The sequence below is a fragment of the Sciurus vulgaris genome, assembly GCF_902686455.1.
Source record: "Sciurus vulgaris genome assembly, chromosome: 10".
Taxonomy (NCBI): domain Eukaryota; kingdom Metazoa; phylum Chordata; class Mammalia; order Rodentia; family Sciuridae; genus Sciurus; species Sciurus vulgaris.
Window position 1 is genome coordinate 62486275 of NC_136470.1, and position 15288 is coordinate 62501562.

Sequence of the window (15288 nt, forward strand, 5' to 3'; positions counted from 1 at the left end):
TGTCCCTCTCTATCCACATGTGGATGCTTTCTCTTTAGCACAAGGGTAGTGCAATGTTTTGTTTTAGACAGGTTCCTGTCAGCCTGTGTTGGGGCAGGGACAAACAAGGTCCAGAGGAGGGAGAAGGCAACCAATTACTCATTAAAATCTCCACCTCCTCCCACCATGATAGAGTACCTGAGTATCTTAGCAAACCAGCCTTAAGCACATCACCAGTGTTACTTTTATATACACAGACACAGAAATAAGATAGATATTTCCTAATTATTTCACATCTGCTTTTCCCTGTGACTCCTAAACACCTCTTTGGAAACGCGAGGGCCTGTGGGTTTTGAACGTGCTACTATCATTTTGTACTGTCACCCCATTTATATTTTTATAAATTTCCATCAAATAACCATTAAGATTGCTTAACTTCTGCTGTGAATACCACACATTTGCTTTGTATTACCTGTGTTACCAGCCTTCTTGTGGGACTCAGTGTCTTGGGGCATTGATGGTGTGCTTATCTCACTTGGCCGTGAAACAGGAAGAACCATGGCCTTTTGACATAAACTGTTAGGAGCTTATGCCTTCATTTGAGGGCAGGAGGAATGTTAGGGACTGATCAGTCTTCTGTGGATGTAGAATTGTCTGTCATGAGGGAACAGAATATTTCTTTTCTTGGGAAAATTACCTTGGTGCAAGGAGAAACAGTTGTGTGGTCATATAATGAGAGATTCTGCAGTATCTCAGTTAAATTAGCCATGGGTGGAAGTCTGTGAGGGGCAGCTACTTATGTGTGTGTGCCGGAGTGTAGATGTGACTTGAGCCAGGATTATGGATAATGTGAATTTGCTTTCTTATTTAACTAGAAAATATATGTTATAACTCATTATCTCATTATAAGGATAGTTCCTTAAATTAGTGAATTTTTCTTCTTCCTCTTTATTTTTCACATGTCAAACGTGAACCTTAGTGTGTTTGTACTTTTTGGAAAATAACGAACAATTTTAATGGAGAATGACTTTAAAAACATTTACAATAAATTATTTTTGCATCTGCATTGTTGTTTTCACATTTGTCTCACAGGGTTCGCTCTCCAGGGTCATGCTTTGGACTGGCATTTTCTTGCAGTAAATGGGGTTAAAAGTTATCTTTTCATGTCCCTGAGGGCAGCTTCCTCTTCTTTGAGTCAGACGGAGCTGGTTGGACTGGGGTAGGCAGGATCCTTCTTTCTGTTCCATTGAGCACAGGGAGAGGCTGTCCACCCCCTCCACTTCCTCTGAGGACCTTCTCTGGCAGGACCAGGCATCTGCAAGGACCTGGAGCTGGAAGCATGGGCATGTTTGTATCTGGAGACAGCATTTGGTTATGTTTTTCCCTTCTTCTTTGGAAAGCACCAAGACACAAGTTTTTGACCACTTGCAAATCATAGAACTTTCCAAGGTTTGACTTTTTGGCCCAAGTGGTATGAAAAGAGCTAACCCATGTGACTAAAGCATTGTAGGGTGTTTGAAGAACAATACACTTAAATATCCACTGTTTTACTCTAGGAAATGAATTTATTGGTCATTACTCATCTGAATGACAAAATAATGTGTGGTTTCGACAAGTATCCGTGAAATAATTTAAGGGTTTGAATTTCTGCTCTTTTCTAGAAATCACTTAGACATGCGTAGAATGGAGACAACCACATCAGCAGAACCACTTCTGTCTCTGCTGCCAACGAAAATTCTAGCCATGTGTCCAATTATTTTTTGCTTTTTAATTTAATTTTTTTCTATTTTTTTAAATGATGTGTTTTATGGAGGGCTATGGAGGATACCAGTGGAGACTATAATGAGAAAAGAAGCTCTTAATACAATTAGGGAATCAGAATCTGAACAGAAGAAAGAGGCACCAGCAGGGGAAAATACCCAGGTTTGAAAAATACAGAAAAACTGTAGGTCACGAGTGGTCAGAGAAAAAAGTGGTCAGTGTGGTTCAGTCGGAGAAGGTTTTGCATAGGAAGAAGGAAGTTCAAACTGAACACTGATGCACTGGTGGGATTTGAATAAGTAGATTTGCCCTCCTTTATACATGTTTGTATTTTCTTAGGCTGCAATTCACATTCTCTCCTTTTCCTCTTATATGTGGATTCTTGATAGAAAATCCTGCCCTATTCAGAGTATGATCCATGAAAAGAAAAATGGGAGCAATATCTCAAAGACTATCATTCTCTCCTATTATTGTTTCATTGCTTTTTAGTAAGGTAATTCACAATATTGCTGGTAGTTTTTTTTTATCCCTAGACATATTTTAGTGTTTTCTTTATGATTAGAAATTAACTTTTAACATCAGAAGGGAACCCCCTCATCTTACACCTGGGAGACCAAGACCTGAAGAGCTGGAAGGACCAGCCCATTAGTCCCATCATTTCCTATGGGCAAAGCCTAGTGGATTCACCATACATGGTGAATGGCCACCAACCCTGGTGGATGCCCCACAGTCATACTTAGTTCAAGGTTTGGTTGACATCTGGGGATCTGTGAGACCACAAGTAGTCTGGGGAATGATGAATTAAAAGGTGTGGCTATCCGGCTTTTGGAGACACTGGGATGACAACCATCACCCAGTGTTTCCCCAAGTACTTGCAAAAGAACCCTGTAGGAAAGTGGGAGGGGTTTACACTGATCCATTCAATAATTGGCAGGAGCAAAGCATAATCGGATCAAGTGGACTTTCTGGACAAAAGCGTCTAGGCTTAGAAAAGAACAGTCAGGTGCATGCAAAATCAAAACCTCTTTTTCTCTGTAGGCTCTCCTGGGGTCATAGAGACTTGTCTCTTCTGCATGTGCCCTTTCATCCCTGAGAACATTTGAATTACCTGTCATCCAGGTTTGTCCTAAAAATGTCAACCGTTGAACTTGTCAATAGATTTCCTGCCCTGTCTTTGTCCCTTTCCCATTTCTTTCTTTTGTTCTAAATAAGTTTTTCACAGAGTAAGAGATTATTTCTAGATGCTAGTATGAATGTAAATGGAAACCACAAAGCCAGCTATTGCTGGACATTGTACCTCTGAATTTTGGCCATGTACACTTTGAAGCCCAGCTTGAGGGATGGGGATTTTTCTGGTTATGTTTGTGACATGGAAGAGTAAATGCTCAGCCTCAGGATCTCTATCAAGAACATGGATTCTTTAAGGAGTTCCTTCTTAACCCAGTGACATTGTATAAAAATGTGTGTGTGTGAATGTGTATTTTTCACCAATAGAGTACACAGATTTCATCAGAAATCTAGAAATCTGTGGAAAATAGGATCAGTATTACATACATAGTGGATTTTTTCAACATTAAAATTTATTAGAAAAATTGAGATATTCTATACATTAAGTGTACTACATTCATATTGTATTTTCTTTTAAAATTATTTTATTATTTTTGATTGACAAAAAACATTGCATACATCATCATGGGTTATTTTGAAAAACTTCAAAGTGGTTCTCTAGCACATAATAATTTCCTTTTATAATCCTTCTCATTTCATTATAAGAACAACTTTTTTTGGTTAGGCATTTATACTTAATATGGTCCTGATGGGAGGCGAATACTGTATGGGGCAGGTAATGCTTTCACAGGATAAGGCTCAAACACATATAGGTTATCATCTTGTACTAAGAACCAACCAACTTCCATGGTGGTTTCATATTTATGTAAAAAATCCCAGCAAAAACCCTTCAGTTTGGTGTTTCCACCTCAATGGAAGGTCCCTGGGTGGCCCTGGATCACCAGATGCATCAACACACTCTTCTCCATACATCATAAAAGATTTCTGTTTCTCTTTACTGTTTGGTATGATTTCTATTCAGGGCCTAGGATAGATGATTTGTTGTATTAGATGTAATCCTCCCATGTGGATGAAAAACCTGAGCATCTTTGTAGCAGACAGGTCACAGAAGAGGAAGAGAGAGAACCAGGATTTGAACCACTGGTTGTCTGACTTGGATCCACACTCTTCCCGCTGAGCCTTATACAATATCCTCTGCTACCATGAACACTTCTTTTTAAACCTGAATGAACCCCAGCCAAAGATCCTGGTTAGGGTTACCCGTGAAAGAATTTGCTAAAAATAGGAGGCTAGCAGAGGCCAAGATATCAGGATGTGATCCAGTCTTAGCTGAGGACATCAGCTGGCCGAAGGCCCAGCAAGCCTGCATGGATCATCTAGCCTCAGGCCATTGGATTTCTCCTCATTGGGCACTTGCCTTGTTTTAAATTGCAAAGTTGAGCTTTGAGAACAAAACAGTAATGAAACATCATGTATCTACTACTTGTTTCAACAAACGTTTTACTATTTTAACTTCTCTAAAATTAGGACAATAGCCATGAGTTAAACAAAACAGCAAATTGAGGACACAGGTGTGAATATAGAAATAGCCTAATTTGCTAATTTTCTTGGTCTCACTCATCTCATTTGTGGTTTAATATTTTCATATCATTTTATTGGTACCACTCTTATGAGTTACATCAAAAACCAAACATGTTCCTGTTAAGTTTATCTCAAACTGTGATCATTTAGGGCAGATATCTGCATTTTTTTTAATCTGGAGAGGGACAAAATATAAATATTTTTGACTTTTCAGGGTCTGTGGTCTATGTCACAACTACTCAACTCTATCATGGTTAAGCAACCACAAACAATGCAAAGAAATTAGTGTGGCTGTGTCCCAGTAAAATGTTATTTACAAAAATAGGTGATAGGCCAGATTCGGTTAGTGGGCTACAGTGTGATGAACCCTGGTTTAGGGATACATAGCTCTAGAAATACTAAAAAACAAAGAGAGAAGAGAGACAATAAATAATCAAGGCCTTGGAGGCATGCTCATTAGAGAAGGGGTAGATGTATGTGTTGTTTCCCATGTGAACTTCTCATTCATACTTTATACAGAGCATTCAATTTAATAGAAATATTACTACACAGCAGAAGCTCTTCTGTACAGCACATTGGCGTACTGAATTGGAAGCCAGGAACTCATGCTCTAGCTAAAGTTGTGCCACTAATTTAACATGTCAATGGGCAAATTATTCTCTCTGGTCCAAAAGAGATGAGGGTCTTTCTGCACTGTCACTCTTTGAGTCTGATTGTCTTATTAAGATTTATGGGGTGGGGCTGGAGTGTAGCTCAGTGGTGGATCACGTGCCTAGTATGTAGTTTCAATGCCCAGCTCCCAGTCAAAGTAGATTTATTATTTATACAAAGCTTAAAAAAAAAAAAAAAACCCATAGGTTAAAGATCTGTAAAAACCTGTACTGTAGCCTCTTGGTTCAACCCACAACCAACCCAGCCACAGGAGCCAATGAGTCGAAGGACACTGTGTCATGGACATTCCTCAGAGGAGCACCCAGACTCTTGCTGGAAGGTCACTGCAATGGGTGATTTCCCCCTCAAGTCACTTGATATAATGAGAAAACTTTCTTGTGACTTCAGATAACAATCATGATGATATTTTATAAGAACCCAAGAGCCTGTTGTGGTGAACAGAGCTGCAGGGGAGCCACAAAGCCCTTCCTACCACTCAGCACTTCCAGCTCTTTTTAAAACCAAAGATGGTCACTCCTTTCTCAAATAGTGGTGTTCAGGATAAAGATTGACTCTCAGATATTGAACGTTGAGCAGGATCTTAGAGGTCCTGCGTGGAAGGGCTTTATGCCTCAAGTCTGCTTTGAGCAGAGCTCTCCACTTGTATCTGCTGGTGCTCAACTAACACTAGTCCGGCCTATTCATTGTAAAAGGGAAAACTGTGTCTCAAAGGGGGTGGCAAGTGCTTGCGGCTGCTGTAGAGAGCGGGAAGAGATTTTGCTCGGCATGAGAAGCTCATATTCACCTTCTGGGGAAGCAGGCTGCCTAGGAGTGGAAGGCATTCGGAGAAGTGAATACTCAGTCTCTGTTCCTCCCAAAGACTCCCTGGGCCTCTCAGCCTTGCAGGAAACGTTCTCATAGTACGCCTCAGCAGAAGTCCCTGATGGCCTTCTCCCCTGGGCCCTATGATTGATCAGGACGTAGCAGAGCTCCTCCGTGTAGGTCTGCTTAGCACGGTCCTGCTGGTCAAAGGAGAGCCATCATCAAGATTGGGCCTCGTGCTATTCCCTTTACATTCAGTCTCAATGTGCTGATCCTTGGTAAAGTCTGTCTTCTGTGACTACTTCCTTTCCGCCTCTTGGCCATTTTTCCTAAATGACTTCCCCCCACTCCAACCTCTAGATAAGGAAGCTGAGCATGCATATTGCCCAGTGTACACAGACTACCCAGGTGTGTTTTCTCTGCCCCATGTTCCAGAATGACCCTTGAGCACCTTGTACAATCCCCTAAGTCTAGGGCCTTGGGGCAGCCTCTTCTCATGAGAGACAATGATCTGATGATACCTTAATGTAATTGGGTTTTGACATAACCACTTATTATAGAGATTGCTGCATTTTAAAAAAGAGAAACAGTTCAGGGAAGGCCCTACTTATGGTGGGATCACAGAAGATAAAAAGCAAAGGGAACCAGGTTCAAAAGAGAGAGCATGCATTTTGGAATGATCTTTGGTTTTGGTTCCTGGCTCTGCCATCTTTCAGCTCTTTAACTTTGGGAAGTATTTCTTAATCTCTGTTTCTCATCTGTAAAATGATGGGAAAACTGTGGTACCATCTTATGAGGTTGCTGTGACAGCTACATGAGATGATGCCTGTAAAGCACTCAGCATGTTGTCTGTCATAAAGGTAATGCTCAGTAAATATTAGTTCCTTAAACTAAATTGTGCAACAGAGGGGCTGCTGCTTCTGCCACCAGGTCCTGCATATGGCCCTGGGTTCATACCCCTGACATCTAAAAAGTCCTTCTTCCATGTTAGGATCAGAAGAGGTCTTATTACCTGGATAGGAGTAGGTGTCATGCCTTCATCTACAGAAAGAAAATAACATTCAATGAATTTTAGGTCTTGGGGTGATTTAAGAGGAGTGGGAACTGGACTGTCAGCAACCAGAGAGCCAAGGGTCAGCTGTGGTGCCCTTATTGAGCTCTTTTGATCTGCAGAAGATTCCTGGGAAGTAACAAGACTATCTGGACAAGAAATAGCCCAAACTTGCTCAGCCTGAGAGATCAAGTGGAAGGAGATTAATCTGGTGAAACAGGAAATCACACTCTCCTTGCCCCCCTCTTTTCTCATTACTTAACAAAATCCTTCGCATACCTACTCCATATGAGGAACTGGGGGGATAAGACTCAGAAACAATTCTGTCCTCTAGAGGCTCACAGGCTAGCCTAGGAGTTAGACAACCTGAGAGACCCACAATGCAGAGAGGAGGGGATTGCTTGTCCTGCAGGCAGCAGGGGACGGTGGTCCTGTGGAGGCAGGTGCTCAAGGAAAGTCTTACAGAAGGGAAAATCTTAAGCTGAACATTTTCATTCCTGAAGAAGCAGGGAATGGGGACACAAGTAAGATGGTTTTTCAAAAGCCAGTTGTTTGTCACCAACTGGCTCTGACCACTCAGCAAAAAGGCAAATGAACACACGTGCTATACCCCCCCTGGCCCCCACAACGGCAAAAGGGCCAGCTCGTCAATAAACAGGTGCCCTCCATGCAGCCTGCACAGGAGGCAGGTGTAGCATGCAGCTTGCCATGCGTTGCAGGGATTTACATTCCTCCAGGGTCTCAGGTGTTTTTACAGCCATCTGGGACCTCCCTGATGATTATTACAAGAACAGGGTCTGGGACTAAAAGCATCAGGGGTCTTATTTATATCACATTTTGCTCTGGTGAAGGTTACACTTTCTTGGGACACACCCATTTCTGGGGTAAAATGGCTGGGCTGGGAGGCTAAGCTTATTCATTTACACACCTTACAAAGCTGGTTTTTAGGATTTGGTGTGTGAACGAACTACATTCTCCTCTGTCCAGGAAGGCAAAGTTGTCTTAAAAGTGATGCTATTCACTGTCCCTTCCCTCCCATATTCTTCTCCCTCCTTAACCTCACTGATCTATCTCTGGAGACCAGTGAGCCAGCCACCTAAATGGCCTTTTGAAATTTGCTCTTGCCCTTCCTGGCTACACTTGCTATCCACACAGAAGCAGGATGATTGCTGTTATGCAGATACCACCATCCCTGTCCCTTTACCCCTTGTGTAGATGCTGATTCTCCTGTCCTCTCATGACAAGGATCTGAATCTCTAACTGCCCTTCCCTGGACTTTTTTGTGTTCCTTTTAGATATCTTCTGTCTCCATCTTTTACATTTATTGTCCACTGTTAGTTCTTTCAGCCTCCAGACCATGAACACTAAGGACTTAATGGAGATGAATAAGCCTATCTTCTCTTCAGTGAGCTCACAATCTAGTAGGGACAAAAGATATGAGTTGGGATACATTGTGGCAACATATGTAGGTATCATCGGGCCTTGGGGTGAATAGGGAAGGGACAGTTGGGAAATGTGTCCATCAAAAGTGAAAATGACTTACTTTTCTTTTGGAAACCTTGCCTTGCTTTAAAAACACATATTTTTTTCCTGTAAAAATAAAAAGAAGAAAATCAATTGGTTGTTTCAATATTCAGAATCTCTCCAAAGAAATCACAATAACTTATGCAATTTAATTTTAATCTTTAAGTTGTTAAAATTATATGACTTTAATGATATCTTTTCAGCATATAGGAATCAGAGGATAAGAAAGAGAAATAAAAGATGAGACCAGGCAGAGACACACATGTCCCTGCCCCCTTTCTCTCTTTCTCCCCTTTCTTCCCTTTCCTAAATCTGATCTGGAATTTAGGTATAGGGAACTATGTATGGTTGTTTTGGAGGTTTTCTTCTAACACAATAACAGTTTGTGCATCAACTGAGTGGGGGAGCCAGGATAATTACCAATCCCAGTCATAATCCATGATCCCCCAAACACTTTCCATTAGAACACAACATAGAGAAGACCTCCTGGAAAGATGCAATATAAATGTGGTGGACATCCATTATCATCTCTGGAGACAAAGACATATTACTCTGAGGAGGATGACCATATTGTCTGGTTTGCTCAGTGGTTAATGTCATTACCAATCACTTAGCAGTTATTATTAACTGAGCTTAACATATCTGTCATTTCCAAAGGTATCTCAGTATGGACAGTAAATTATATTAGTATACTGACTATACATTCTCTGTGCAAGGGACAGAAAGGTGTGCTTCTGTACACAGAGACCCTGGATTTTCAGTGTGATAATCTACTTTAGATTAGTAGTCAGTTTCATCCTCGCTTCTGAGGCTTATCAATTTGAGGAGAGTGTGCCACTCATGAGACAACTGTTCCTCTTTCTCACCAAACTGTGAGGGTTGCTTCCCAGATTGATTCTCAGGTGACTGTGTCTGGGCTTGCCGCCAGGCTGGCACTGTGGCCACAGACAGCCCAGAGTTCACAGGTAGCTCAGAGCAAACACCACATTGAAATCACACTTAGAGAAATAACTCCTAAGAGCCACCTACCATGGGAGGCAGAAACACTCTTCAGTGACATGGCAATCCCAGCATCTGAAACACCCAAGAGAGACCCACAATCACAAGACTGGTTTCTGCAGCTTTGTTAAAGTGGCTGCCTTCCCTTCCACATTTCTGTGGAAAACCCTCTGTTTCCCCAGGCACGCCTTCACCTTAGGCGACCTGGACACATCCCTCTGAGGATGAAGATGACACTATTGGTTCTGAATCAGGGGAAAAAACATTTGCTATGTTCCTGGCAAAGGGAAAAGTTTTCTCACATGACATTCCACTGATTTGCTTGGTTCCTTTGTGATGAGGAACACACAGGGTGATCTTCAGGAAATCAAGAGACAAGCATGTGGACATTTTAGAGATCACTTCATTCCAGAGTGAGTTTGGCGAATCTACACAGAATTTCAGTGCACTCTGAATTTCTCCTGTTTGTACTACATTTTAATGGTCTGCTCACCTGTCTGCATTCTTCACTAGAAGAACTTCACAAGGTTGGGGAGTCATATTTGCCTTATTTACCACAGTACATGTCATCAGTATGTGCCACACCTGACAAAGAATAAATGTTTTTGATAGATACTTGATAAAAATATGAATAAGAAATGAGTAGTCAAGAACAAAGCAACTCTAACTGGCACCAAAGATTGTCTGACCTACTGCCTTGCCTACGATGGTGTAGCTAAATAGCCAGACATGTCGTTGATAGTAGATAAAGTATAAACCCCTCTGCACTCAGACATTGGGTTAAAGTATAAGTATCATTCTGTGCATCTTTCTGTATTTGAGGCGAGGTCAATTCCCCCCATGGTTGAATGTGAAAGCCTTCTATAAAGTTCTACATGTACCAGTTATATTAGGGAAGAATATTTGGAAAACACCATCCAAAAATGTCTCTCCTGACGACCTTTCCCATGGAATTTCCTCAGAAGGGACAGTGAAGGACTGGCCAACTGCACTGTGAAAGTGGCTGTGGCCACCAGCTTGGCTGAGGGTACTGACAGCCTCCAGGGGCTGTGCATCATCAGAGTCTTTGAGGTTGAAGGCATGGCCACAGCTCTTCCTCTTCTTTGGGCTGCCTTCAGTTCTCTTTAAGCCATTTGCTTCCATCTCCTGCTTCTGTTGCTAAAAGGCATCATAAGGAAACTACTGAGTCAAACCAATGCTAAAAAACCAAGTTCACAAAAGGGATATGAGAGTGAGATGAAAGGAGGTGGTGGATTTCAAACTACTGGACCTATATATTTAACCTCCTTGAACCACAGTGTCTTAATTTATAAAATGAGGATATATATATGGCTTAGCTCATAGGTATGTACGGATCAGATAAAGATAACTATGGGAAAAGCTATTTGTAAGTTCTATCCTTCATTAATCTTTTTCTGAAATGTATTCTTGCCTTTCAATGTGCATGTTTTTGGATTAGGATGAGATCCAATAATTTCCATGTCTCAAGTCAGACACACTTCTATAACCTCAGCCTACAAGTCAGTGATTTCAGGTTCCTGTCTTTTCACAAAGATTTCCCTTGTCCCCAGGTCTACCCAATCTCTCCCTTGTTATAATGGCCCTGGCTCTTCTGATTTATTTCATCATTTGGACCATCTGCTTTCGCATATGCCCAATGATGCCCGGCCCGAAATATATGATTCTCAGCTCACACTGGAGAATGTGCTCTGATGGGCGATCGCTAGGTCTCCAGGTCCCACACAGCCTTAGCCCAGTGGTTGATTTTTAGTTCCACTCTTTCAAAAACTCTTTCTGAAACCGTGGAAAAAGTGCAAGTAACTCCATAGGAAACAGGACGATAGATTTTACCATGCTTTGGGATTCTTGGACATTGGGACACAAGTTCCATAATGTAGTGATTCTTTTCTTGGAGGAAATCCTTTAGAGTTGGGCACTCAAAGGGCCTGGTTAGGAAGAACTGATGAGCCTCCGTTAGTTTAACACATCAGGGTAAACTCAAGGACTTCTTCATAAACCTTTCAACAATTGTCATGGTGTGGGGAATGTAATCACTTTGGAAATAGACACTGAAAGCGTAAAGTAAAAGGTCTAGGTGGAACTTGAGCACAAAGGACTTGAGACAGGCAAATAAAGACACAACAGGATAGAGGATCCCTTATTTTATAACAGGGTAGAGTGTCTGACACTGTCTTATTTACTGTTGCTCACGGTTATGTTGGACTCCTAGCAAAACAGCACAGTGTCCTGTCCAAAATATCAAAGCCTTATTGTCTACTGCCTTGTCTTCATATTGACTGCCCTTACAGCTGACGCAGGGTCTAGCAGGGCTCTGCATGGAGGGTATGCAAGGCCCAGGGCATGTCAGGCTGCATATTTCTTGGGTGGAAGCTAGGATGAGTTGGGTACTGGGTGCTCTCACCTGGATGTTCTCTGCTGGGTGTTTTGGAGTCTGAGTTTCCAAGGCATCTTTTGAGTGTCCTGCTGCCACCTAAAACTCAACATAGCAGAAGTGTGCTCAGTATATCCTCTCCAGATTCCCACTGTTTCTATTTTTCCCCCTTTGATCAATGCTGCTGTTTGTGTAATCTTGGAATTACCTCAGTGTTCCTTTGCTGTACTCGCAGTTGATAACACTCCCTCCTAATGACATGCCAGGACATGTCTATCTCAGATCTGATGTTGTCTCTATTGCCACAGTATGACACATAGACATACACCTCTGGTCCTAAATCATTCATTCCCAAATGTTCAGGAACCCTCATCACATTCCCTATAATGTCCGTGTACAGAAAGAGGCCTGGGATCCTCAGCTGTCACTGACTGTTTGGTGCAGTTCCAGGGGTTGCACACAAGCAGTGGGTTCCTGTAAATTACCCCCTTTCACAGAAAGCATGGAGGCAGAGAACACGGGCTTAAAGGGGAGGAAAAGAATAAATAAAGACAATGAATAAGTTCATTGTTTAGGTTGTATTTCTGCAAAATCATCTTTTCATTTTCTGTAAGTTGGGTGTGTGAAGAAAAAGAACCTAAGAAACACTGCTCACTCAAACGTTGCTTTACTATGTGACAGTCATTTTATGTGTTATATTTCACTTAATCCCAGAATATACCCACCATGAAGTTCATATTTTCATACTATTATTTACCAGTGAAGAAAGGGTGACCCAAAATAGGCAAATTGTTCGAGGACCCACAACCAGAAAAGGGGAGAGTCTGGGTTGCCCTAGCGCAGATTCTTCCTCTGAAACCCTGAGCTCTTCTCCTAAAGCAGAGGTGTCCTTCTATCCTGTGAGGGTGTTTCCCCAGCTTTTGTAACAAATTTGATCAGGAAAGACATGGTAGGGGGCATGCTGACAGGATGGTAACTGGGTGATGGGGTAAAGTAAAAAACTTAGTTCCCAGTCAGTATAAGACTTTTGAATATATAAAGAAAAACATTTTTTTTCCTATTTAGTTATACATGACAGCAGAATGCATTTTGACTCATTGCACACAAATGGAGCACAACTTTTCATTTCCCTAGTGGTATACCATGTAGAGTCACACCATTCATGCAATCATACATGTACATAGGGTAATGATGACCCTTTCATTCTACCATCTTTCCCACCTCCTGCCCCTTCCCTTCCCCTCACTCCCCTCTGCCCAGTCCAAAGTTCCTCCAATTTTCCCTTGCCGCCCCCATTATGTATCAGCATCCATTTATCAGAGAAAACATTCTGCCTTTGATTTTTTTGGAATTGGCTTATCTTGCTTAGCATGATATTCTTCAACTTCAAAGAAAACATTTTAAATCAGCATTGGAATGAGAATCTTAGGCCAACTGATCAACTATTTGAAAAAAAATTATATCTGAAAGCATATATTGAATAATAGAGCTAAACATAAAACAAAACCACACAAAGCATATACATATGGATTTGTCTTATCTTAGAAGGTGGAAGGAATTTAAAGCACAAATGCAAGGCAGAAACCTAAATAATTTTTATACTTAATTCAATTACCTTTAAAATGTAACAAACATACAACCATAAAAAATTCCAATAACCCAATACACAGAAACTGGAAAATATGTTTATATTGTTTGCAATATTTATGTAAGGACTAATTTCTTAATGTGCAAATAACTTTTACCATCAACAACACCGAATACACCAAAATCCAAAACAAAAGTGGGGAAAAGACATTATTGGCTCTTTACAGATGAAGAAATCAAATGACTGATGAACACAGAAGTTAAAATAAATATAATTAATATAATATCATAACTATGATTGTGAGTTTGTCTCAACAATTTTTAAAAATGAGCAAATAGTAATGTTAGAGTCCTCCTGGACTCACCTGGTTTCCCTCCGTAGAGAGTTCCCCATCCTCTCAGTCCTTGCAGCACCTTCCTGCTGACCGTCTCTTTCCCACTTCCTTCTTACCGCCTTGCACTCTGACAGGGCAACTCCTGACTTAGTGAAGGGTTGCGTGGCTCTAGACGCCTATGCAGAGCAGAAAAGAGAAGGGTGTCTGTATAGGGGAGGAAGAGGCTGGGGGGAGGAGCGTTAGAGGCACACACGTGCAGAACCTCCTAAAATGTCAAAGCCTTTGTGCGTCTAGTAGCCATAACCAAAAGCTGCTGGTCAGTGCAAGCCCTGAGTCTCCGGGGAACCCCAGGTCTGCAATTACAAGTGGGTTGTGGGGGAGTTTCCATGTCAGATACCTATTAAATGACTTTGTCTTACAAAAGTCGGAGGGGGAAATTTTGTTTTAAAAGAGAAAAGGTTAAACCAAAGGGTTAAACCACTGGCTAGGAGAAAATAAAAAAAGAATTCTCAGAACTGACTTGTGAACAAACAAACATCCAGAGCAAACTATTTGAACAGACGCTTCACCAAAGACACTGTATGGATATCAAACAAATAAATGCCTGAAAAGATGTTCACCATCCTGGTCATTAGGGAAACGTAGATCAAAATCACAAAGCAATATCTTTACTTACTTGTTAGAATGACTGATGTTGAAAATGAAAACAGAACCTGACAATACTGAGTGCTGAGGGATGGGGTACAAGCGTCTCAGCAATGTGTCCGACACGTTTCTCTTGGCAACATGAAATGGTTCAGCCTCTTTGTAAACTAAATGGCAGTTAAGTATAAAGTCAGACTTCCCATGCAACCCAGCAATCCTGCTTATATGATATTCGCAAAACTCCCTTATCAGTAAATTAGATGAAATAGCCAAGAAAGAAAATTCTTAACCAAATTCATGTTACCCAAGTGACACTTACGTCCTCTAAGATCCTATATGTAAAAGTTCTATTTCTGCCCCCCAAATTGGAAATAACCCAGATAATCTTTAATTGGTGAATGGCTGAACAAACTACGGAATAATTACCAAGCAATAAAAAGAGTGGACTGCTAATTTGTGGAACAAATTGATGAATCTCAGATGCCTTATTTCAAAAAGTTACACTTAAAACAGACATTTTGTGACATTCGGGACAAGGCAAAACCAAAATTTGTCATGAGCAAGGGACAGAAGAAGAACCGATTTTCAAAGGCATGGATGGAATTTCTGTTATTTTTGTCTTGATTGTAGTGGTGGTTATATGTCTCTTTGAGTTCCTTGTAATTCATAGAACTGTATACTATAAAGGGTATGTTAATTTTATATAAATTATATCTCAATTGAAAGAAAAGAGGTTAAAAATGAATTTGGGGATAGTAATCATGGATTTGTTTTGCATTATTCTTTTATTTTTTATTTGTTCTTTTTAGATATACATGATAGTAGAACATATTTTGACATATTATACATGCATGTAGTATAACTTATTCTAATTAGGATCCATTCTTGTGGTT

The 15288-nt window shown here is 41.0% G+C and overlaps 1 protein-coding gene across 3 annotated transcripts; it reads right to left on the reverse strand.

Moving 5' to 3' along the window:
- Positions 1 to 7: 7 nt before the first annotated feature.
- GCSAM (germinal center associated signaling and motility) lies at positions 8 to 13931 on the reverse strand. Of its 3 annotated transcripts, XM_079100337.1 has the most exons (7): positions 13781 to 13836; positions 11859 to 11927; positions 9930 to 10021; positions 9467 to 9511; positions 8457 to 8503; positions 6875 to 6903; positions 8 to 6059 (listed from the first exon to the last, which is right to left on the reverse strand). In XM_079100337.1, the coding sequence occupies exons 3-7, from the start codon at positions 10004 to 10006 to the stop codon at positions 5742 to 5744; spliced, it is 516 nt and encodes a 171-aa protein (XP_078956463.1). In that variant the 5' UTR covers positions 10007 to 10021; positions 11859 to 11927; positions 13781 to 13836; the 3' UTR covers positions 8 to 5741. The 3 variants fall into 3 exon arrangements, with proteins under 3 accessions (XP_078956463.1, XP_078956462.1, XP_078956461.1); XM_079100336.1 differs by lacking the exon at positions 9930 to 10021 and having other exon boundaries at positions 13781 to 13931; XM_079100335.1 differs by lacking the exons at positions 8457 to 8503; positions 9467 to 9511; positions 9930 to 10021; positions 11859 to 11927; positions 13781 to 13836 and having other exon boundaries at positions 6875 to 8445.
- Between the last annotated feature and the right edge of the window lie 1357 nt (positions 13932 to 15288).